A 25,786-nucleotide genomic window follows, 5' to 3' on the forward strand; every position below is an offset into this window, starting at 1 on the left:
GTAATAGTTCTCATTTACAGGGAGTATGATACTATGTGTCACTTCTCCCTACATTTTTTAACATGATCCTTATCCAGCTATGGGAAATGTCTTTTCTTCTCTGCTCTTTTTGTTTCTTTCCTCCACCTGCCCTGCTCCTTGACTGGAAACAAGACTGAAATCAGTAGGTTCTTTATAAAATCTCTTGTGATAAGTATTCATTAGAGCGTAGGAGTGCTACTGAGGAAGGTCTGTTTGTTTTAATAACATTGTAGATCCTCCTTTATGTCAGTAGTACAGATGTACCCATTTGCTGCTGAGAATTCTTTCACTGCTGAAGAATAAACAGAAATCCTTGTAGGATGATTGAAACTGTACTTTCTTTATGAAAAAAAAAAAAGACTAAATCTAATTGGTATTTTACTTTAAATTTTTACATCCACTTATTGTGAGAACTGCTGTTTTGTCATGGATGTGTTCCTTGTCCCCAGCTTTGATGACTTCTTATTAACAATAAACAATATTGCTTTGGAGTGGTTGACGTAATTACACGTGGTTTCTATACTTCCGATTTCAATAGCTAGTGTGTTACATCTGTGAAAGCTTGCTTCAAGGTATGGTTTTAGCCAGCTGACTAAAACATTTCCGTATTAAATTGCTTTTCTCTGTCTTCGTATGTGCAGAGTTCATATGCAAGCTTAAACTATTGCAGTGTTAAAATAATGAGCTGTATGAAGACCTCAGTTTTAAGAAACTAAGTACAGAAATACTCGTATAAGCAGTGGGGACACTTGGCTAAGCAGAAAGTAACCTTCAGAACTGGGATTCATATCATAAAGACCAAGATGGGATCTTGATAGCATTCCTCTTGCAAGGGACTGGTGCCCGTCCTGGTGTGAGATCAGAAGCTGGGGCAGCAGTTTGTTGACAGATCTGTAGTCTAAGGTCATTAAACAAAAAATATTGGAGGTCCGTCATGATGAGCAATGCAGGAAAGCTCTGCTGAGGTTGGGAAAGGTTTTGAAAGAGGGCGGGCAGCTGAGGAGCAATTTTCCATGGGCCAAACTAGCTGGTACAGTCCTACTTCAAAAATGTGTCTACATTATCTTAAATTGATCTTGGAATTGCAGTGGGTTGAAAAATATATCTTTACTGAACCTGTTAGTAAAAAATGAAAAAAAAATCTTGATTTCTTCATAGCTCCCATGGAACTCTAACAGGTACCTGTGAATAACACATACCTGTCTTCCCCTTCATGGAATAGAGCAAGTATGAAGTTTCTCGAAGTTTTCTAATGGGAAAATATAAACGTAAAACAGAGCAAGCTGTCTACAATGAAGAAATCTTAATGTAATCTTAATAAGGGTTTAAGGTAATATTGCATAATGTGCAAACTGCCATCCCAAAGCTTTATCTTGTTTTGAATTGCTAAAAATCCGTCTGAGTTCCTTTCTCAATGTGCTGCTGAAGCCTGACGCAGACAGCATATAATCTGGAGATTATCGTGGAACACAGTTGTAACAAACACAGTGTAATGTGGTTTCTTAAGCTGAATTGAAACTGTGGCCAGCTATTAGAACAGGTAAGCATTTGAGGAAGGAAATATCCTTAATTGTATGTTTTGAAACACGTTTCAAGTTTAAGCTTAAAACTCCACTTAGAGATGTTAGCTAAGTTTCTACTGAAATGAAAAGTTTCTTGATGAAGACAAAGGTTATGACCTGATTATGACTACCAGAAAAGCCAATTAGAAAAATTCCTCACCTGCAATTTCAAGATAAAAATTTTGCCCAATTAAAGAGGTAAATAGATGAACCTACTGTTATCTCCATTATCCTTCTTTTTTAATGAGTTGGTTTTTTTTCTTGGCAAACGAGTTGAACAGTATATTTTGAACAACTGTTTCTAGTGTTTTACATCCTTCTTTGCAGACTGCAAATTTTTGCTATTAAAATCTAAACAACAATTTCAAAGGTAACATTTAAAAAGATTTGTGTATAGAATGAGCTAGTGTTACTTAATTCTGGTCATCGCAAGTTGTAGGCACTGTGAGATGCTGTTAGAGCTGTTATAGGGTCATACATGGTCTTGTTTTCGGGTGATAGCAAAACATTCAATGGTAATGCGACTTCTTTGTTAGATGTCACTTGGCTTCTTAAAATTAAAGGAGTTCTAATTCTTGTTTCTTCAAAAAGTACTTTTTCAGTGGAAGGTTTCATTCTTTGTTACCTTTTCTTGTTTTTCAGTCACAGAAATCCTGGATAGAAAATACTTTCACCAAGAGGGAGTGCGTGTATATTATACCAAGTTCAAAAGACCCCCACAGGTAGGAAGAATGCATAATCTTATTAGCTACTCAATCTCTATTAAGTACTGTTTTCTGTTTTCGTAATTCACTGTTTCTTGTCTGGACCTTGTCACTGTGTGTCTAGATTGGATTCATTTTTTCTTGAATTTATTTTGCATTGCAGAAATCTCTAATCAATGTTCCCCTGTTCTCTTTGCTTCTTATGATGCCTGTGGTGTCTACAGTGTGGGCTGGTGGGTTGTCTTTTTTTTTTTTTTTTTTTGGTCCTTTTTTGGTGGCATAGTTCTGAAGAGTGAGAAAGTCGCAGAGAAATACTGAATTTTAAGAACAACAGTGTGACTGTATGGTAAAGAGTAAAGGCAGACCTGGCAGTGAAATAAGAAGTGATGAAGAATTTGTAGAAAGAACAAAGAAAAATGAAGATTATGATGGGGTTGAAGGTGGGAGTAGTTACTTCCAAACCAGACTTCGGAGAGAGCTCCAATTTCAGGGAATATAAACAAACGAAAAATAGTTAATGTATCAAAAGATTCCATGTCGCTTCTAGTTGTTTTTCATCCTTTAGGATCTGTAAGGAAAAAATGAATTTGAAAAATGGGGAAATGCATTTCTAGGAGGGAAGCTGAGACTAATGAAGGACATCTTGCATGTCTCTAGTTCTTTTTTACTGTATACTAATTCAGAGATAAGAAATCAAGCAACAGAAACATAACATTTACTTTCACCAATTGTTATAAAGATGATTTCTTAAATCTTACAATACGTGAACTTGATGTGCATAGTCACAACATCTGTGTTGCAGATGGAAGTCAAGTAGATTCTAAGTTGGTATTTTAGGCAGTTTTGTCTAATCAAAGCATGAACTATTGCCCTTGTTAATTTCACATCAGCATTTTCTTTTTAGCAGTTGAGAAACTGTTCCTTCTGAGCTATAGAAAACCTGTATTTCAGTCTTTTCTGTGGGAAAAAAGTTATAAATCAGCTTTGTTCTTTTGGGAGCAAGGTATTATTTCATATCTAAGAATTTGTTTTTAGGAAGAAAAAGAACAAAGTAAAAGCTTTAGAATTTTGAAGTTAATGTACATAATTTGCTGTGTTCCTTGAAGCCATGTGATGTGAGAAGCATTTAGAATTTATAGCCATGATTGTAGCACATGGAAAATTTACAAATGCAAACAAAGTAATTAGGAAGCTGTTAAAATTCCCAGAGCATTTCCCAAAGAACAAAATGATCTCCTACACTTGCCCTTTTAGGTTAACTCATTTACAGCATATAGGGACTTTACAACTTTCCCATCAGATGTCCTTCAGACTCGACAAATTCCTTGCTGTTGTTTTGCTGCTGTTCCTGAGTTGGGCATAAAAGAATGAGATGCAGATGGGAGAATTCTGTAGCTATCCTTGATCCATACCTTTTAGCATAGATATTTATACTTTCATAACTGCTAGAGAAGGTGTGAAGCTAAAGGTGCAGCTGAGTGTAACTTCTAAAGGGGACAAGATTAAAAAATTGTTTCTGCTGAAAGCCTGAACATTATTTAAGGTTACTGTATAAAATATGTAGTTGTGTGCTCTTGCATACCAGCTCTTAACCATCATTGTGGTTAAGTAAGAATTGTGGAAAACAGTGATAGAATTTTATTTCTGCTATGCTACTGTTAAATATTAATAAAACAATTCTCAGGAAAACCAAAGGAATATTTAAGATGAAAGAGGGTAAAAATAAAGTTTTGTTTTTGTTTAATAAATGTACTGTGTAAAGACACTGTTCTATGAGATCTGTTCAAACGTCTTTTTCTGTAGGTGAAGTTGGAAAATGATGGAATAGCCTTCCCACATAGGCAGCTCAGCTTGAATGTGTGTTAGTAGTGCAGAGGCAATGATATGTTGTTAGAATTTGTCTAAGTAAATGCCAGTCTAAGTAACTTCTTGGCATCTGGCAAACTGTTTCCATATGAGTACTGCATAATCCAGGCTGAAATGTTTTTGGACTTCAGATACCAATGGTCCAAAGACTAAAAACTGATTTGAAAGCTCAGAATTGAAGCTTTCACATTTGTGCATTTTTGCTTGAAATGTCTACAGCAGTCACATAGACTAGAGAAGTTACCATGTTTAAAATGGACAAACCTCTGCAGCTTGTTTTCCTTTTACTGTAGCGCAGTAATCTTTTTGTAAGCAGATGAAGTGGTATGAGTGGCATTGGATCCGTGTTTGTTTGTTTGTTTCTCCACCTACTCCCACTCATCTCTTAAAATTTAAGCTGATGTTTACTCATGTATTTAAATACTTCTTACAGATGCCTTCCAGGATGTCAGATTTGTCAGCAACTTGTCAGGTAAGAGTTCTTTTAATTAAGGTATTTATGAATACTTTTTTTTTTTTTCCCATTAAATAATCACTTTTATAACAGTGGTTTTAAAAGTCTTGATCAGTATTGCAAGTGACAAGGCAGTGAAAGGTTAGGCATAAAACAAATATAACTAATGAATGAAGAACTGTCTGTATAATGTAGATCATCTGTTTATATAACTTCAACAACTTACTTGGGTCAAAGAATCAATTTCAGTTTTTAGTGTCCTGGCTACTTATGGTTACTTCTGGTTTCCTACTTTCTGTTGCAGTGATCTTCAACATTTTGCATAGCAATTGTATATATTATTGTCATTAATTATTGTCTCAAGTATTTATGGTAACAGGGCTTGTTCTAGAAAAGAGACTTACATAATATTTAGCATCTTTCCCTTCTAAATCTAACTAATCTCTGTTACAGATAAAAGATTTATTCTCTCATTTTGTGATAGCATATTTATTCAAGCATTCTAAACAATAGATATGGTTGGATGCAGGTGCTGTTGTGGCCGCTTGGTCAGACAACATGCTTGTTTTACTGCAAGTCTTGCTATGAAATACTCCGATGTGAAGCTAGGTGAGAACTGTAATCAGGAAATAGAAGAATGGTCAGTGGAAAAACATACAGAACAAACCTCTACCGATGCTTATGGTGTCATCAACTTTCAAGGTGGCTCTCACTCTTACAGGGCTAAGGTATGTATGGCAATTAATTCTAGACTATGACTTCTTACTTTAAATATCTTGTTACAGATGGTGGAGGCTGAATGAAAATGATGTTAATTGTGGCAAAACAGTGCCCTCTGTTATCATGGCATTTTTATTGTGATCTGAACTCTTTCTAATTTCCTTTATTTATTTTTACAACAAAAGTCACTCAAATCTATCAGAATTAGTTGAATTCATGTACGAGTTTGCCTTCATGTTGCAAATGGTGACAATTTCTAATCCTTTCAGCAAAACATGACATTAATAATTCAGTGCCATTGTTTCAGACATCATTAAAACACAGCTTACTCATCAGTGCTGCTGCTTACTCATTACTGTTAAATGTTTATAGAATCTGCTAAATAACATCTGCTATCTGAGCCCTCCTGGAAAGTCATTTACAATTATGGACAGGTGAAATATGTGATTTTTCTAGTAGATTTGGTCAAAATTGGCAGCTTAATCAAACCTATCGGAACAGCCAAGTTTTTTGGGTGAAGGGTTGGTTTAAAACAGGTATGCCTGTAAATAAAAATTTTGGTGAACAGCTCTTAATTCACAGGTACACTTTTACCAGAAGGGCTGGAAAACTGGAAATTCTGGCATGTGCTTCACAACCATTTTGTGAAGGGTTTCTAGTTGTGATGGAAATCAGTTAACACTCATGCAATTTTATCCTTGCAAGTGATACGGTGTAGCTCCAGTAGTCCAACTGAAGCCTTTGTTAAGGAAGCTGTGTTCTTTAGGCAGCCAGCAGAGCCCCCGGGGGCAGTCTGGTGCTCTAAATCAGATCGTTTCTAGAGAGAAGGGCTCTTGGCAGAATTCTTTCATGTTGGTAATAGCTGAACATTTTAACTCTCTTCTTGTGTCTGCAGTATGTGCGATTATCATATGACACTAAACCTGAAGCTATTCTGCAACTTATGCTTAAAGAATGGCAGATGGAGTTGCCAAAGCTTGTTATCTCTGTACATGGGGGCATGCAGAAATTTGAACTTCACCCACGCATCAAACAGTTGCTTGGCAAGGGCCTTATTAAAGCTGCAGTAACAACAGGAGCCTGGATTATAACTGGAGGAGTGAACACAGGTAAAGTACCAATGAATGTGCACAGCTAAGAAGATTATAGTTTATAAAAGCCAAAAGTCTAAATGAATGAACAGCTACATCTTGAAGTAAATGTGGAATTTGGTCAAGAGAAACTAAAACAATACATTTTGAACATATGTGTAGCAGGAAAAGCAATGTGAAGGGTGGTGTTGGGGGGGGGAGGGGGTTGGTTGGTTCGTTTTAGTTTTAGAAACTGCAAGAAAAACTTGATACAATTTCAACAAGTAGATTAAGGTGCTGGACACTATAGTTCTTCCTGGGCTAACACTTGCTGTGTTGATTTACTAGTACACAGTACTTTGTCCCATCCTTATAGGTGTACTGTGGGCGCTTTTTCTTTTCTGTTGCATAAAATAAATTCCCAGGTCCTTACAGGCTCAATTAGCAAACAAAACAGTTGTATTTCTTAACAAGATGTGACATTCGATACGTTGAAATCTTTTTTGTTACAAACACAAACAGGTGTTGCAAAACATGTTGGTGATGCTCTCAGAGAACATGCTTCCAGATCATCTCGAAAGATTTGCACTATTGGGATTGCTCCATGGGGGGTGATTGAAAACAGAAATGACCTTGTTGGAAGAGATGTAAGGATAAATTACCTAACTGAGATGATTACTTACCTGCTTTATTTTTTGATAAATCTGCTCAAGAAGTTTTTTATTGCTTTGTATCTTTGAAGTGCTTGCTTTACTATTAAAGTGCATTGACATGTGTGACTTACTGCAAGTTCATTAGTGTAAACAAGTTGCAACGTGCTAATGCACTAGAGGAGGAGCTTGTTCTTAAGTACTGGATCTTATTTTTTTTTCTCCTACTTATATTACTGAATCGAATAACAAAAATGCTGAAGTATTACAAAGAGCTCACATTTACAGAAGGTGATAAATTTTGTTATCTTCAAGGCTAATGTCTGTGAGAGCAATTTTTCCCAAAGACACCTTTTCAAGGTACTTCTTCTATGCACTCTTTCAGAACAGAATTCTTTTGTGATAGTTGCATGCTTTATTGCATAAAACAAAGCTACTGCATTTCCTGGTGAATCCTGACCCATGACAAGCTTACATGTGTCAGCTCTTGCTTTGTCTAGAAATACTGCTGAGTTTTACTGAGACAAATTTCAGTCTCTACAAGTAAAACGTATTGTGTGCTTCTCTTTAGGTGGTTGCTCCATATCAAACCTTGTTAAACCCATTAAGTAAACTAAATGTGCTAAATAATCTCCATTCCCATTTCATTCTGGTGGATGATGGAACAGTTGGGAAATATGGAGCAGAAGTTAAATTGCGGAGAGAACTGGAAAAAACTATAAATCTGCAGCGGATCCATGCAAGTAAGTAATTCTGGTCTGAGCGTTACTATGCTTTAATGAATAAGGTGCTTTCATCAAGCATTTGAATTAAAATACAAAAATCAGTCTGGTTTGTATGTTTTAAGTCTGAATGACTGTTCTGCAAATTTCAACTGCTGCTTTGGTCAGAGCTGAAAAAGCAGTCAGTGCAGATGACTCGCAATAGTTGTCCTGTGGCTGGTCAGTGTGTTTAAATTTGTTTGCTTTTGTTTAAAAGCCTGGAAATGATATTTTGAAAGTAATTACTTTTTTTCAAACTTAGAAATATGCAAAGCAGTGCAGGCATATCTGCCATTGTTATTGCTTTTAGATAAATAAAAGTGACAACTTAGTTAACATTTATGTGAATATGTAACAGTCTCTGTTAGTGTCTCTCCCGTAACTCTGGCACTGAAACTTCTTTTGCTAGACCTGATAAAATGCTTTGAAGTCTTATGCTTAATTTTTTGTTGATGCTGACAGTGGTGGAAAAATGTGACTTAAATATTAAAACACTTTTTTTTTTTTAATGTTCAACTTCATAGGAATTGGCCAAGGTGTACCTGTGGTAGCACTCGTATTCGAAGGGGGCCCCAACGTCATACTTACAGTTTTAGACTTCCTTCATGAAAGTCCTCCTGTGCCAGTGGTGGTATGTGAAGGAACAGGCAGAGCTGCAGACATATTGGCATATGTTCACAAGCAAACAGAGGAGGGAGGGTAAGTCCTAGTACTGCTAGCCAAACTGGCAATTATACATAGATGGTTTTCAAGAGTTCTTGAAACGAATTGGTGCAAGAGCTTTATCCATGGAAAGAAAAAAACTGGAAGTGTAGAGTGTAACCTTACATGTGACGTAGCTTTCCAGATTTTTTGCAGTAACAGCTTTGGCTGAAGATCAAGGCTTCTTTTCTAGTTCTAGGCTCCTCCTACATACCTTGTACCAGTTCCACTAAGTACTTGAGTATACTTGCATCAGCAATAGTTATTAAAGGTTAGGAAAAGCGTATGCACCTACGGCCTAAACTAGGGGAAATGTGTGACGTGTAACTGAAGTGTGGCAATTTTGTTACACCAGTGTGACTAGAAAGTCCCACTCAGTCTTAATGATCTATTTCAACTGGATTTTAATTACGTAAGGCGCAGTAGCTCAAGTGGGAAATAAGACTGTTATTAAGTGTACACAATAGACTTGCTCAACAAAAGTCAGAGCTGACCAGGCCTTCCAGAGTTATGAGAATAACAGAGAATAATGTTAACCAAACTGCTCAAAAGTATCCCTTGACTACATTGAGTGGAAATGTTTTCATTCAGTTAGCTGCCGTTTAGTAGAAATTTTTCTGAAAAGGAATTTGTTTCTGTACTGTTTCTTCTGAGTAGTCTTAAAACTGAGCTTTTTACAGACTTTGTTTAGCGTAGAAGACAGTTATCTGTTTAAGTTCAACAAGTAAAAGGCATATACTTGTGTTCCATGGTACCTAGTGGCTTCTAGTTGGTTGTCAGACTTGCATTAATCTTTAAACGTGATTAGGTCTGAGGTTTGCCTCAGAACCAGGAATGTAGGGCTGAAATGTAGCACTAAACCAGTTTTGTCCATAATGAGTAAAGTCAGAAGCAGATCTTATTCAGAGGGATGAGTGTGCGGTATTTTGTGTCAAAATATTTTAGTCAACAGTGTCTCAGATTTAGCTATGGAAAGGAAAGGGAGAGAGCTCAGTTACTTTTAGGAAGCAATATTACAGTCATAGGCTAGGCAACATATGCTTCTAAAGGTTAGCCAAAGTTTTGACACTGAAACAATAATAAGCTTATAGATCACAAGACTTTGAATGAACGTCTTGAAACAAATTAATATGTTGTCATTCCTACTGTTCATGTGTAACAACCTGTTTTCGTGTTCAATCTCAGGAATGTTCCTGAGGGTGCAGAGCCTGAAATCATTTCAACTATCAAAAAGACATTTAACTTTGGTCAAAGTGAAGCAGTTCATCTGTTTCAGACACTGCTGGAGTGCATGAAAAAAAAAGAACTCGTAAGTAGATCTTGCTATAGAAAAATCTTATGCAAGGTATATGGTATTTGTGGATATAATATGAAGTTGTATGTCAGTGTTGTGTATGATCGAGTGTTATTCAAAATCATTTCTGGTGGATCCCACCAATTTATAGAAGATAGTCATTTTTTGTGGGTAGTTTATCTCATGATCAAGGGAGACTTTAATCTTTTAATTATTTCTGGTAATTAAAGTTTATTATTGTTTCCAAGCCTGTTTGTTTTCTGCATACTGGATTCTGTTTTGTTCATAGCACGTATGTATTTTGTATTTGTGATATGAGATGCTTTCTCTTGTTTTGATTTTTGAGAGCCTGTGATTTTTTTTTTTTCTTTTACTTATTACGGTACTAACAAATAACTCCTATCATTTTACCATTTAAGCAAAAGCACCTCATAGAACTTTATATACAGCTCAAATTCAGATATGATGTCCAAATGAGACATCAATAACCTGCTGTTCTAAGGTTTAAAATTGGCATAATCTTCTAAACACATTTGTTGACAGGTTAATCTTATAATACAGAGTGAACTGAAGGAGTAAATAGAACACTAGGTGATATTTATAGCCAGTGGAGTATTGTAATCATATTGGGAAAAGAAGTTCAGATTGGTTTAAAAAGTGTAAGGGATTTCTGCTTTGTTTTTTCTCAGCTGATTGTCTTGTGTTGTCCTGTACTACAGAGGGCATAGTAAAGGTGAATTTAAATGGAGTGTAGACTTAAACTGCATTGAAGACAAGACATAAAAATTTGGAGCTAATAACTTTTGTCTGAAAATAAATTTTTAACATTTTTTAATTCCATTTTACTGTTTTTAACAGATTACTGTCTTTCATATTGGGTCAGATGAACATCAAGACATAGATGTTGCAATACTTACAGCACTGTTAAAAGGTGAGACAGTTAAGTGCTTTTGGAATCTCTGGCTGTTGTTTCTTAGTGATTACATGATTATAAAAATCTGTAGTAATCTTTACTTTCAAAGAAAAATAATTATCCACTGTTTCCTCATTTTTTTTAGTACCGTAAACTTTCATAACTGATTAAATAAACTGCATAGCACTCAGATGTATTACTTATTTTACAGTAAGAATTAATGTTTATTACATTATAATTCATCTTTTTTACTGTTTTTGCTTCTTAAGGCACAAATGCATCTGCATTTGACCAGCTTGTTCTGACACTCGCGTGGGATAGAGTTGACATTGCCAAAAATCATGTTTTTGTTTATGGGCAACAATGGCTGGTATGTAAATGGGCTGGATTAAGCAGAATGGTATTTTGTAAGGGAGAAACTTAACTTGCTGTAAAGAAAGAATCTTTTGACTTCTGTAGAGAGATGTTGTAGAATATGGGCAGAGTTATTTTTAGAACACTAATTTTTTTCATACTTCACAGTCTTATAGCTGTATTGTCTTATAGCTATTACTGTAGTTGAAAATGGCCCAAAAATTTTAGAAATGTGTTAAATATTCTGAGCTAGAGAAGAAATGGTGCCGCAAAAGTTGGAAGCTGAATTGATGTTAGTGATATGCAGTGATAGTTCTGACCATTTGTCCAAATGGTGGTGTAAATATTTGATGTCTTCATGTGTTTCATCCAATATCAATATGTGAGAAAAGCTTAACTACATTAAAACAAATGTCATAAAACAAATAGGCCAGTATACTACTATTGAGTGTGTCAGTAAGAGATAACTATGGAAGAGTATACATTCAGAGAAAACACTTAAGTCCTCATAATATTTTCTCATCCTGTAATTGTGTGAAACTCGGGGGATCTTCTGAACTGAATGTGGCCTTTGGCTTTTTAGAGATACAGGGTTTCCCTGTTCCAACTCTGTGGAGGAATGAGGTTGATTCGTAATCTAAATATACTTCTGTGGTATTTCTGTGATTCTGTGCTTGTAGGTTGGCTCTTTGGAACAGGCTATGTTGGATGCCCTTGTGATGGATAGAGTTGCATTTGTGAAACTTCTGATTGAAAATGGAGTAAGCATGCACAAGTTTCTTACAATTCCCAGACTGGAAGAACTTTATAACACAGTAAGCAAATTGTTGGACATTCTTTTTGTATTTTTATTTATTTTAGCTAACATTCAAAAATATTGGGCTTTTACTGTAGTATACTCATGTTGTCACTGTGCTCTAATTTTTTTTTCCTCTTCTTTTTTATAAAGAAACAAGGCCCAACGAACCCAACACTCTTCCATCTTGTTCGGGATGTCAAACAGGTATGCTGTGACTGTAAAAATCTGTCAAACTAGAACCAGATTTATTATTGTTTCTTATGTTTGACTGTCAATTTAATCTTGGCTTTACTAATCAGGTTTTGCTGAAGCAACAAACTATGTCTGCAGTCATTCTTTTGTTTCCAGTATTTGTAGTTGTGTGAAGTAGGTGGTGCCTTGCTGCCACACAGATGTGTGTTATATATGATAAGTATTGTCTTTTTCATCTTAGTTGTGATTGCTTTGCTTTTTGAGAGTTTGGAAGCTGATAAAAGACAAAAACCCAATACACGATGACCCCTGCCTACTAGCATCTAACCTCATAGGGAAAATTGTACAGAAGAGAAGCTATATGCTTGTCTTTTCTGAAACTGATAAATATTGAACCATGTAGATGCTTTGTGTCTTTTAAATATAAGAATTATTTTGTTTTTATTTGTTTATGTTTAGAGTTGTAATGATTAGGAACATTCTAAGCAAGTTTAAATTGAGATTATAATTTGCAAAACTGAAAATTCCTTTTGTATTCTTAGGGAAATCTTCCTCCGGGATATAAAATCAACCTGATAGATGTGGGGCTGGTTATTGAATATTTGATGGGAGGAACCTACAGATGCACCTACACAAGAAAACGCTTTAGAGCTATATACAATAGTCTCAGTGGGAACAATCGGGTATGTGGCAACTGGGTAACAAGACATGCTGATTTGTTTGTACATAATTTAAAAAAAACTTGATATTTTTGTGAAAAAATGGAGCTATATTATTTTGTTCTTTTTGGCAAGGGGCTGATTCTCTTGTAGGCTTATACACCGTATGAGGGCAACTGGTAGCTATTTGCGATTGAGAACAAAAACGAGTTTTATCATTTTCTTTCTTACTCCAGCATATCCAAATTTCTTCTGGTATTTTCTCTCTTCCTAGAGGGGAAGAATGGGTGCCAAACACGCAGATTCCCTTGGGCGTGGGATGCAGATACTGTAACTTCTTGGCAGTTACACTAATTGCTTTACTATTTTGTGAGTTTAAAATAAATAAATAATAATCATTCTTACGTAACCAATGAGAAAACTAATTGTTGCTGTTATATAAATTCATCACTTTAATTGCTCAAGTTAGTATCTAGCTGTAAACAGCTTGTTATATACTGTTTAAAAAGCAGATGTAAAGAAAACAAGCCAAACCTCTTATTATTTTTGCTACAGCGATCTGGGCGAAATCCTTCAAACACTACTCCTCAGCTGTGTAAAAGCCATGAGTCTTTTGGCAACAGGGCAGACAAAAAGGAAAAAATGCGACATAATCACTTCATCAAAACAGCACAGCCGTACAAACCAAAGGTACAGATGTTTAAGGGGAAAGTATTAGGTTTAATTTTAAGCAGTTAAGAGTGGAGAATCTGGTTGAAGTCCAAGTGCAACTGAAGTTAGTAGCAGCAGTTTTACTGACTTTAGTAAAGCTGGAGTTTCAGCCTTTCGTACTTGCTTATAAACTGTCTAGTACACTTATAGGATTCTGTAAGCAATGTCTGTATTAGTGTTCCAGATAATCTCTGATGTGCTAGTGAGCAAAACGCTCATCTTTGGAACAGTTCTATCACTGGGGGAGAACCTACATGATTTTGTAGATGAAGCAAGATTTAGCCAGGGAATTTTCATGAGTTTCTTCCTTTCTATGTATGTATGATAGTTACTGCATTTCATTTGATCTATAAAATCAAGGTAGTCCATTCTCTCTGTTATTAAAAATGAATTGTACTTAAGTTAGAACTTTTGTTCTTCAGCTTCAATCTGCTTCTGAAATTTTCAGAGATTCTTTTTTTTTTTCTAAAGAAATATATGATGCTTGACATTAGAGCACTCGGTATTTTAGTTCAGTATACATAATGATCAAATTTAGTGATATAAAAATGTAACTTTCTGATTTTATTTTAAAGATTGACACTGGTGCAGAAGAGGGAAAAAAGAAAAGAACCAAAGATGAAATAGTAGACATAGATGATCCTGAAACGAGACGTTTTCCTTATCCTCTCAATGAGCTATTACTTTGGGCAGTGTTAATGAAGAGGCAGAAGATGGCCCTTTTCTTCTGGCAGCATGGCGAGGAGTCCATGGCAAAAGCCCTAGTTGCGTGCAAAGTGTATCGTTCAATGGCATACGAAGCAAAACAAAGTGACCTTGTTGATGACACTTCAGAAGAACTGAAACAATATTCCAAGTAAATTGCATTTATATAATTAAAACTCTCTTCTTGGAATTTCTAATAAAAACAATGGGCTGTACTACTAACTAATAAAAACTATTCCATTAGCACACTCAAAGGAAGTTCCTTTTTTGCAAGAAGGATTCAGTGGTACTCTAGTAAAAGTTGGGTATTAGATATTGCTCGCTCACAGAGCTGTTAAAATCAGGTTTTTTATTTAAATTAAAATGGACTGAATGTGCCACTTGGATCCGTCTGACAATTCGTATGCTGCTTTAGCAGCTATTTGTAGTCCACATATGTTTTTTAACAGAAGTCACAAATTTATGTTATAAATGCATCTACCAGAAAGGACGGGCAATAGTCCAGTCAAATTATGTTCCTGGGAACTTGATTACACAAGAAAATTCAGCTCCAAATCTATACATACTAAGTGTTCTTTGTTTTGATGGTGCTTCTTTTCATTCTAGTGAGTTTGGTCAACTGGCAGTTGAACTGTTAGAACAGTCTTTCCGACAAGATGAAACTATGGCAATGAAGTTACTAACATATGAGCTTAAAAACTGGAGCAATTCAACTTGTCTGAAGCTGGCGGTGTCATCAAGGCTTCGTCCATTTGTTGCTCATACTTGTACACAAATGTTGTTATCAGATATGTGGATGGGAAGGCTGAATATGAGGAAGAATTCATGGTATAAGGTAAGCATCATCACTGTTTATCGTTGGCATAAAAAATATCAACAGAATATATGTCTAGATGGAAGGGAAAATATGTGCTTAAGTGCCTTCAGTATAAAGCTTTCACCACTGTAGCTGGTGTTAATAAATCCTGTGAAACTGTCTCCTATAACATAATCAAAACTGGAATTATTTATTGTTAACTCTTCTTTTGACACTCTGTTGTCTTTTCAAATAAGGTACAGAAATACAAAAGGCAAAGAACAGGCAAGTAGTCTTTGATCGTAGGCTTAAAGAGACCTTGTGAATACTAATCCCCTACTAAAAATATAGTGGTTAAAAAATAATAACAGACAGAAAACCCACTGTAAGAACATAGTTTCGTGCATTTTGGATTTTTACAGGCAACACAGACTTGATGTAGAAAAGCTTTCTATATATTCTATTTTGGAGGAAGAAGCTGAGCAAAAGAAGGGCACAGAGTGAAACAAGGGTAGGCAAATCGGGGATAGGCTTTCTGACAGTGCCTATTGATACAGATCAATTGAACCAACATGAGAGTTGCATATAGCTTTGAAGTGCTGTACCAAAAACTTACTGCTGCTAGGAATGTAGTGAAGTACATCTTTCCTACAAATTATCTACAAGCATAACTTAACTTGTGACCTACTAAAATCTTCCTTGATATAACTGATTAACAGTTTTCTTGCTTGCTTTGTAACCAGCTGATGACAACAAATAGCTTTTACTTAATCCCTTCATCCATGCCATAGCTTTCATTTTTCTACCATGAGTTGAATGACAAGCCCCACTCACATGCTTTTAAAATATGCCTTGATAGTTTGTGTCTCCAGAGTTTCTGGGAGTGGGTTAAAGAAAAAAGTTGAAATAGAATTTCTCTGGATCTTCAGGCTCAGAGTACGTTCTTTCTAGCTGCTTCTAGTTCTGGAATTTGTTGATTCTTTCCCTTTCCTGTTTCTAAAAGTGAAGGAACGCTCTGTATACATCATCTTAGCATCCTAAGTTTGTAAGTAATAATAGCTAATTAGTTCCTACACTTTTATCCTCACTAACAAGAAAGGGCAATCTGGCTAGTATATTTTCAGTGAATATTTTATGTATTGCTCTATTCTGAAATTTTAAACTAACTGTGAACCATTTGAACTTAATCTTCATCTTTTTCAGGTGATATTGAGTATTTTACTCCCTCCTGCTATACTTCTGTTGGAATATAAGACTAAGGCTGAAATGTCACATATTCCTCAGTCTCAAGATGCACATCAAATGGCAATGGATGACAGTGAAAACAACTTCCAGAATACAGCAGATGAAATACCAATGGTAATGGTGGTAGATAAATTAGATTTTTACTATAAATAATTTTTACTATAAATAAATAATTGCATTTTTCAATTAAATCTCCAAATGCATGCCGTCCTGTATGTGAAGCTAACAATCCTTTCATTTTAGGAGGTGTTTAAAGAAGTAAGGATCTTGGACAGTACCACAGAGAAGCATGATATGGAGACCCCGGCAAAACCTAAAAGACTTCCAATTACACAGAAGTTTTATGCATTTTATCATGCACCAATTGTGAAGTTTTGGTTTAATACAGTGAGTTTTCTGCTGTGTAATATATGGTGGTTTTTTGGGGGTTGTTTTCTGGGGGGGGGGGGGGGGGGGGGGGTTAGGGGTTTGGATAACCAGTATTTGATATTTTGGTATTTGGGTTCTTTCTGTAACAGTTCTGTGACTTGCATCAGTTTGTGTTTTGTTTTTCTTTTTAACAAACAAAATCTTATTCTGGTGAACTGGAAGTGAGAAGTACTCAATTCTGAAAAAAATACACATGCAGTGCTTAGCATTTTTAATGTTCATGAGGTCAATTTTGAAAAACAGTAATTTTTTATGCTGAGAGTAATTAGTGTGAGAATTTTTATTCTGGCCAGAGTAATTAACTTCATCATTCGTTGGAAAGAATTCTGTATTTATTTATAGCATAAAAAGTGTTAATGTGCCCTGACTTTTAAAAGTTATTCTACAAGCTTCTGTTCTAAGAAAATGCAATGCCCATTTAAATAACTTTTCTGCTTAAAGAGTTAAAACACAGTTCTGTAATTCTACTTGAAGCTGATATTGTATACATTTAAAAAAAAAATCCACACGTTTATAAGGAATTCTCTTCTGTAATTGTATGTATAATTTTCCTTGCTGTTTTTAGTTGGCATACTTAGGATTCCTTATGCTCTACACGTTTGTGGTTCTTGTAAAAATGGAAGAAGTACCATCTGTCCAAGAGTGGATTGTTATAGCTTACATTTTCACGTCAGCGATTGAGAAAATTCGTGAGGTATGTCTCTAACAGTCTGTGATTTTATTTTTGTGTCAGTTACAACAGTGTGCTTCAAACTATGGTAACAGCCTGAGAAACTAAGAATTTGAGTATATGATGCGTAATACCTTTGCCCCTACCATGCTCATATTTTGGAGAATAAAAAACTATAATGGTGGGATGATTTTTTTTTTTTTAAATATGTATTTACTTATTGCCCCTGTGACTGTCTAATTGGGTTCTAACAGAAGGCCTTACTTTTCTGGGGGTTTAGATATATACACGTCTATTAGCATAAATCAAACTCTGCCATTAAGACCAAGATGAAACAAAAGCAGAAAAAGCTTTATCAAGATAGATAGTTGCCACAACTGCAGTGTTGCTGACCAGTAAGGATCTTTTGAGAAGTTCTATAAGAACTTTTAAATGGGAGTGGGAAAGCTAGTTTGCTAGCTGTGCATTTCAGGTGCAACTGAGAGACAGGAAGTAGAGCTTGTTTTCACCACAGTGACTGCCTGGAGGAAAAACAAAAACAAAAAAATCAACAAAAAAAACCTCCCACGAAAACAGCAAATAAAACAATTCCTTCATAACTTGTTCAAACAGAAGGAAGCACTGTTTCCTTGTCATAGTTATGAAGCTGGCAGATTTAAATGCTATTCTTTGGATTTCTCAGTGCAAAACAGTTGTCCACTCAAATAGGTATTTTATTTTTGCAAGTATAAAATTTTCCAAACATGATTCATCTGTTCTGGTTTTGTTTTATTTGGAAGAAATGTGAGCAGACCTGTTTATTTTTTCATTGCAGATTTTTTTTATGTCAGAAGCTGGGAAAATTAATCAGAAGATTAAAGTGTGGTTCAGTGATTACTTCAATATTAGTGACACAGTTGCTATTGTCACTTTCTTCATTGGATTTGTTTTAAGATTTGGAGCAAAGGGGAATTTTGGTGAAAACACCTATAGAGAGAATTACATATTTGTTGCTGGAAGAATAACATACTGTCTCAATATAATTTTTTGGTATGTGCGATTACTGGATTTTTTAGCTGTAAACCAACAGGCTGGCCCTTACGTTATGATGATTGGAAAAATGGTAAGGGAATTTTACTTTTGTCTTTTTGACTGAAATACCTTTTTCTTGCCACAACTGTTTATAACTTCTCAGTTTTATTTCAAAACATGTTGCTTATCCTGTTGTAGTATGTCAACAATTCAGTGTGCAGAAGTAGCTAGCTGGAATGTAACTTAATGTGTTTCAAAACAAGCACTGTTAGAAGTGACCTTCACTATGGACCTTTCTCTGTCATGGATCTGTAAAAAGAGGAGGATCTTCCTTCTGAACTCTGACTTTGTAGTATTAACATGGCTAGAGTGGAGTTAGAATTCTACAATAAGATTGAGAAAAGTGATCAGTGAAACTCATAAGAGGAGAAATGAAGAGCAAGTGGCAAAGTTTTAAGCCCTAAGAACCATATATATGAAGGGGGAATGGGTGTTCCACCTCCCCCCAAAATGTTTTGTACAAAGTTAAATGCTATCATTCTTTAAAAGGTGAGTGTCAAGCTGCTTATTTCTCAATTTGATTTCTTGCCAATAGCATAGGTTCTGTTTTTTTCAGTCCTTTCTCAGTCTTTCAGAAGCTACATATACATTTTGTACAGCTATTCACTGAATTCTGGAAATAATGCTTCTTCATTGGCTGCTGCTCTTCCACATAATGAGTATTTGAGATAAAAAGAAAATACCTTTTGTCCAAGAACAGTAAACATGCTATAAGAAAGGAGAGGGGGAAAAAAAATGCAATTTTGTAGAGGATTTGTTATGTAGCAACTTCTTTTGCTGACTGAAATGCAAGCATCTTAGACTTTTCCTTAAACAACACAAAGAATTAATCAAATTTATGCTGTCAGTGTAAAAATGTTTAAAGTTGTGAAACCCTAATTTTGACCTCGTGCATTAACTGACTTTTTTTGTGTGTATGTATATATGTGTGTGTGTATATATGTGTGTATATATATACATATATACATATTTCTTTTTTTATTATTATTATTCTTGTATAGGTGGCCAACATGTTTTACATTGTGGTGATTATGGCACTTGTACTGCTTAGTTTTGGTGTTCCCAGGAAGGCAATATTGTACCCTAATGAGGCGCCATCTTGGACTCTTGCTAGAGATATTGTATTTCATCCATACTGGATGATTTTTGGTGAAGTGTATGCCTATGAAATCGATGGTAAGACACTGAAGCAAGTAAGAAGGCTTATTCTGATAAGATCATATTGAGATTTCATTTTATGATGTTAAATGACCAGTATTATTGATGTGGATTCCATCCATTGGATTATCTTCTCTTTGTCACTTGCAGCTATGTAACTTCTTGATTTGACTATTCCATTATACTTCATAAAGCTTAAATAGCTTAGAATGAAAATTCTTCTTAACTGATGTTTCTAATAAGGCTACTCCTAACAATATTTTGGAATTTTTCCACACAGACGCCTTGCCAAAATTTTTGGCTGTTATGATACTATGCTATTTCTTTTTCTTATATATGTGCATTTCTTCTCATTTATTTATTTTAAAACCAATAATATAAATATACGATACTAATAACTGGGAACTGTCACCTGTATCTTTCTTCTATATTCCTAAATACATAGAGGTATTTTGATTTGCAGAACAGTGCATGTTGGTTATTGTGCAGTCTTTGATCTTTTTTCCTGTCTTTATCTGCTGCGAGTTCTAAAAGTTGTACCTATTATGCTTTTTTCCCCAACTCAGTTTGTGCAAATAATTCTGAGTCACAAGTTGCTCATCTCTGTGGGCCAGGAACATGGTTGACCCCATTTCTTCAAGCTGTCTACCTCTTTGTACAGTACATAATTATGGTTAATCTCCTTATTGCGTTTTTCAAGTAAGTATATGGGGTAATTACTTATTCTTGCTAATCCTTTGATATATTAATTTCACTTTAATAATGGCAAGATAAGAACTGTTACCAGTTTGAGGCAATTCAATTTGGCAAAAGCATTTTCAGGTTCAAAAACTAGTCTTCCTCACTGTAAACCACATGACAAGGAAGGGAAATTTGTGATGTAACTAATATGTGTCACATCTGTGAGACTGAAGGGAACCAGATTTTTGTCATAACTTGAAAGCGTTTTATAATTTCTTTGCAAGGAAACAAGGTTGTTTCTGAATCAGTATATTGACTGGCATCAGTATAAATTCGTTTAAAACCTCTCTTAAACTGTTCAGTTGTAGAGTACTTTAAGTCTATTGGAATTATCTGCAAGTATTTTATGTATGGGAATAAGCAACTTGCTAACACTGAAGAATGGTAGGCTACAGAAATAATGTGGACTAGTTTAAAAAATAAAAATAAAAACTGTTGAGTTGCAAATACTTTTTCTTGACAAATTCGAAAATGGATCTCAATGCCTTTCATTTTTGAGGAAAAGTACTGAGATGATACCAGATGAGAGGTTTCTAATTTTCTCCCTGCTTTAGAGCACTGTCTTTTCTTGAATGTTTCCAGCTTCCACTATAATTACTTGTGCAATGAAAGGCAAGTTTGTGTTTTTCTTTCTTAACTAGCCTTAAGACTCAAGATTGTTGTATTTTATTGTTTTGTTTTTTTTTAAACACCTTGACAGCAAGCACTAAAAAGCAACAAAATTTGAATTGTTTAATGTCTTTTTTTTCCCTTTCAGCAATGTGTATTTACAAGTAAAGGCAATTTCAAACATTGTATGGAAGTACCAACGCTATCATTTCATTATGGCCTATCACGAAAAACCTGTTCTGCCTCCACCACTTATTATTCTTAGCCATATGGCTTCCCTGTTGTGTTGTATATGTAAAAGAAGAAAGACAGACAAGACTTCAGATGGGCCAAGTATGAGCAGTTATTAAAAAAAAAAAGTTATGATTCTTTTTATATGTTTAAAGCAAGAAAGTGCAGTCTTGGTTAAAACATATATTCTCAACAAAGTTGAGAAGCTGGACTTGGATGATCCTAGTGGATCCCTTCTAACTCAGAATATTCTATGATTCTAAGTAGGTCTTTATTTTTTCTTTAATCATCAGTATTGAATAAGTCTGATTCTGTTTAAAGTTTCAGTGTTTTTACAAAGTATAATATACAGCCCCAAGAAAATCTCCAGTTAGGCTAAGTTATAACAATCAAGCCACCAAAAGATAAAATTTTCTGTTTGTGTTACTGGGAAAATATATATTTATAGATACTGTGTGTGTGTGTGTGTGTATATATTTCACAAAAACTGATCTTATTTAAAAATCTTTTGAAAATTACAAAATAAAAATAAAATATTTCATGATGATAAAATCTAGCAAAGAAATCTAAGGAATCTAGCCCTTGCCTTAAAGAAAGAAGGTGTGTGGGTATGGGGTGTGTAAATATCATTGTTCTTAATTTAGGCAAAGTCTTTGACTTTATCTACCTTTTTCTCTAGCAAGGAGAGGAATGGTCCTAGATGTCACTTCTTTGTTTTTCTTCTAACACCATTTGTAAGGATGTAGCTAGTAATCCCCATTGCCTATACTGCTTTACTTCGTATTCATCTTCTGAACTGTTTAATCTCTTTTTAGAACTCTTCCTGACAGAAGAAGATCAAAAGAAACTTCATGATTTTGAAGAGTTGTGTGTTGAGATGTATTTCAATGAGAAGGATGACAAATTTCATTCTGGAAGCGAGGAGAGGATTCGAGTCACTTTTGAACGGTAAAATTTTTACAAATAAAATTATGAATAGGGAAGCTTAGAACTTCTGTGATTTTGAACTGCTTTGAGGAGGGTAAACGCACTTCAATAAAATAGTCAAGGTGTTTGTGCAAACTGTAGATGATGCCTTTCTGTTGCTAAGCAGAGGCTAATAATGTGAGTTGTTTCCTAATCTGTAGAATAGCTTTGCCGGCATTTGGTAAGCTGAGGCAATTGTAAGTCAAAGCATTTGAAAGTGTGCTGTAGGCCCTTTGATGTGGACACTAATTCTCTGATTCAAAAATATGTACAAGTGTTGTATTACAAAGAAGTCCAATGCTGTAGTTTATAGCATCCTGAAATCTTAGGGGTTTTTTTCCTCGGATGGGCAGAAAAAGTTACAAAGATGTGCTGTTTGCTTATTAAAAAATACTTTTCATAGCTCCTTCATAATTTGATTTTTCTTAGGGTGGAACAAATGTGCATTCAGATAAAGGAAGTTGGTGATCGTGTCAACTACATAAAACGGTCGCTACAGTCTTTAGATTCACAGATTGGCCACCTACAGGATCTCTCTGCTCTAACTGTGGATACTCTGAAAACACTGACTGCACAGAAAGCTTCAGAAGCTAGCAAGGTTCACAATGAAATTACACGGGAATTGAGCATTTCAAAACACTTGGCACAAAACCTCATTGATGATGGTTCTCTAAGATCTTCTGTGTGGAAAAAGCACAGCATTGGAAATGTGTTTGGTTCTTTTCCTCAAGGCGGCCTTGAAAATAACAATGCTTTACTCTGTAACGTTTTGATACGTGATGACAAGGAAGTCCAGCATAAGACAATTGGTCAGGAGTTGGCTCAAGTTGCCCGAAGAGAAGAAATAAACCTTCAAGAGGCAGGTTCCTCAGGCAGTGCCTTATTTTCCAATGTTGTTTCCCCTCCAGAACTTCGCCAGCGAATACAGGCTTCAGAGATCTCAAAATCCTCTAGTAGAAGTAAAAAATTAGGCAATTCATCCAACAGTATGCCACATGTAACATCCCCAACAGCTAAATTTTTTGTTAGCACTCCATCTCGTCCCAGTTGCAAAAGTCAGCTGGATTCTTCAACAAAGCATGAAGAGACTGTTTGTTCTAAGGCTACAGAAGGAGATAATAATGTAGAATTTGGTGCATTTGTGGGTAAGTATAACAAAGTAGATTCTGAATGTCCTGAAGTCATAATTAGCTGCTCTTATCCTCTTGCTTCTGGCTCTGCTTGCCTTGCTTTCACTCAACCTTGTGTTGAAAATGGAGGATACATTAATTGTGGTTTTATTCATGATGAGAGTGACACTAATGATAACTACAGCTGCAGAGTTGACAAATGCGATCACCAGTCCTCTGTCAACTTAACGAAGAACAAACCCCAAACGAAGTTGTCTTTGTCAACTGGCGACTTGACGTCAACCGTCAACGACTCACATGGAAAATTGAATGTTAAAGATGAACTTTCCAAAAGTCAGCATGTCCATGCAATGGAACTACAAAACCAAGATTTATGTTCTAACATCCTTATGGGACTACTTCATAAACTGTGGACCAAATCTAAACCACAAGGTTTGACTTATCAAGAATTGTATGGTATTTTGGGTGTATTCCGGTTGCAGGTGACTTTATTCTACCATTTTGCTCTGCTTTTTTTGCTTTTAACATCTCTAATTTCCCTGTGTTGCTTGAACATTTTTTTTTTTACTTAAAAATTATCATTTCTTTATAATTCTGTCACATAGACAATATTTTTCTGAAAAACATTAGCCAGTTGTTGAGTATAGCAGTTTTATGCAATCAGCTGCTCTGCAACTTGGTATGGCCATTGTAGGTAAACTTTGCAACTTATTATAGAGCTCATTTCATTACATAAATTTAAAAATATTGTCTATTCCTTGACTTAATTACAGAAGACTTCCTAGGCTGATGGAATCCTGGACAAATATCTTTGTGGTATCTGTGTCAAACTGAGGGATCCTCCTATACTGTGTTTCTAAACACTGTTGTAATTGGGATCTTCCACTGTTGCTAGATACTTCTTAGCAGTCCTTTCAAAAGCTTCCAAAATCTTTTTATTAAATAACAGCGTTATGCCTCCCCTCAAATTTTGCTTACCACTAAAAAGTCGCATGTTTCTGGTTAGAATATCTTCATATTTGAATGGTAAAACAGTGGCAGATTCATTGCAAAATACAGGTGTGGGTTTACTAACCGATTTCTGTGAAACAGATAAAGCTTTAAGTAGGTTCATTGTACCTGGAATTGTTAAGTTGCCTGTGGAAGTGTTGTCTTGCCCCAGTGCAGGGATGTCTCTTATTTCAAAGATGTGCTGAGGATGTAAAATCTTAATTTTTAGACAAGAGTTTACTACTGTGAAACTTTAGAGTTCTAAGATGAACCTACATACGCCATTTGTAGATTTGTTACTGTAGGAAAAGTGTCTGCATTTGTACACGCTAACTGTTTGTTTCTAATTTCCTCCTGATTTAAAAGAAGAATGCCACCTCCCTTTTTTCTAATTCAGAAAGCAAGACTAAACAGAAGTAATGGATTCAGTGATTGTATAAATCTATCTAATCTGTGAATGTACTTCACCACTAATAACTTTAAATACTAACTATACTTATTCTATTGGAGCCAAATTTTTAGTGTATGGTTCTTTGACATCTAGCATTTAGAACATACTCTTCATTCTTACTGTCCAGATTTTCTAAAACTTCTGGTGCAGAGCAGCTTTCCATTATCAATCCAAGTTGGCTTTCATTCATTACAAAGCCACATGCTTGGTAAAATCCTGGAGAGTATTTCTTGAAACTGGGAGGATGAAGGGTATATTGTAAAAGCTACCTCATAAAACTGTCTGCTTTTCCTTCATTTATCATGGCTGCATAAAAGCACTGAATACAGACTGTCCAGTTCCTTTTTTTGAGGAACGTACATTTAGGTAAAATCTGAAAAAAATAATTTCACATTTTGAATTGTGGTAGTCCATGCAATGTGGGAAAAGCAGTAGTTTTGTATTAGGCAAATCGATGTGTCAAAATATTGTGTTTGGAAGATGTTCTCTGGTGCATTCAGGCACACAGCAATTAGATGGTCTGCAGCCATTTGTTATGACACAGACTATTGCCATGGTCAGGAAACGGCCAATTGCCACTGATTTTAAATACTTCTTTCAATTCACTGTGTCAAAGGTCACAGAGACAGCATGGAGTTGCAGAGGTTTAAGGAGGCAGCAAGCAAAATTAAAGAAAGAAGCACTGATATTGAGGTAAGCATGGAAATTTTCATTTATTTCTTTCTTTATTTTAACTTTACTGTGTTTTGAAAATGTCTTAAGAACAAGTAATGTGAAAGAACTTTGCAAAATGCAGCCTCGAAGGAATGCATCTCTCTTACTGTAAGCAACTGAGTGAAAACTCATGCAGCCTTAAGTGTGCATCAGGTACTGCTGCTTCATAATATGAAGAGAAGAGCTTACCAAGCTGAAGTGAAATAACTAAGTTAAAATTAAGGTAAAATTATCCCACAGTTAGTGGATGATGTTTTCAAATGAGACATTTGGCACTTGAAAATTTCAACATCAGTATTTAGGAAGATTTAAGTGATTTATAGTGATGTTATACAGAGCAAGATGATAGTGTACATGATTGAAGTAGTGACTGCAATTAACACAAAAATTTCTGTGATTTGAAGAAAAGCCCTTTCTGGTAAACTTATCTTCAAATAAATGATGTGTA

The 25,786-nt window shown here is 35.3% G+C and overlaps 1 protein-coding gene across 3 annotated transcripts in view; it reads left to right on the forward strand.

Moving 5' to 3' along the window:
- Positions 1–25,786, forward strand: part of TRPM7 (transient receptor potential cation channel subfamily M member 7) — a 53,229-nt gene that overhangs the window by 18,413 nt on the left and 9,030 nt on the right. For all 3 annotated transcript variants that reach the window (NM_001398044.1, XM_046899080.1, XM_046899079.1), the window contains 26 exons: positions 2,226–2,305; positions 4,587–4,625; positions 5,137–5,335; positions 6,223–6,436; positions 6,920–7,044; positions 7,619–7,790; positions 8,333–8,507; positions 9,696–9,819; positions 10,663–10,735; positions 10,987–11,087; positions 11,752–11,886; positions 12,021–12,074; positions 12,605–12,745; positions 13,277–13,411; positions 14,008–14,288; positions 14,744–14,972; positions 16,137–16,292; positions 16,422–16,565; positions 17,173–17,301; positions 18,092–18,379; positions 19,350–19,524; positions 20,073–20,205; positions 21,005–21,189; positions 21,903–22,035; positions 22,483–23,198; positions 25,241–25,317. In NM_001398044.1, coding sequence (NP_001384973.1) covers positions 2,226–2,305; positions 4,587–4,625; positions 5,137–5,335; positions 6,223–6,436; positions 6,920–7,044; positions 7,619–7,790; positions 8,333–8,507; positions 9,696–9,819; positions 10,663–10,735; positions 10,987–11,087; positions 11,752–11,886; positions 12,021–12,074; positions 12,605–12,745; positions 13,277–13,411; positions 14,008–14,288; positions 14,744–14,972; positions 16,137–16,292; positions 16,422–16,565; positions 17,173–17,301; positions 18,092–18,379; positions 19,350–19,524; positions 20,073–20,205; positions 21,005–21,189; positions 21,903–22,035; positions 22,483–23,198; positions 25,241–25,317 — 4,413 coding nt within the window. The remainder of the gene's footprint in view (positions 1–2,225; positions 2,306–4,586; positions 4,626–5,136; positions 5,336–6,222; positions 6,437–6,919; positions 7,045–7,618; positions 7,791–8,332; positions 8,508–9,695; positions 9,820–10,662; positions 10,736–10,986; positions 11,088–11,751; positions 11,887–12,020; positions 12,075–12,604; positions 12,746–13,276; positions 13,412–14,007; positions 14,289–14,743; positions 14,973–16,136; positions 16,293–16,421; positions 16,566–17,172; positions 17,302–18,091; positions 18,380–19,349; positions 19,525–20,072; positions 20,206–21,004; positions 21,190–21,902; positions 22,036–22,482; positions 23,199–25,240; positions 25,318–25,786) is intronic.

This window comes from Gallus gallus, chromosome 10 (genome assembly GCF_016699485.2).
Source record: "Gallus gallus isolate bGalGal1 chromosome 10, bGalGal1.mat.broiler.GRCg7b, whole genome shotgun sequence".
Classification (NCBI taxonomy): domain Eukaryota; kingdom Metazoa; phylum Chordata; class Aves; order Galliformes; family Phasianidae; genus Gallus; species Gallus gallus.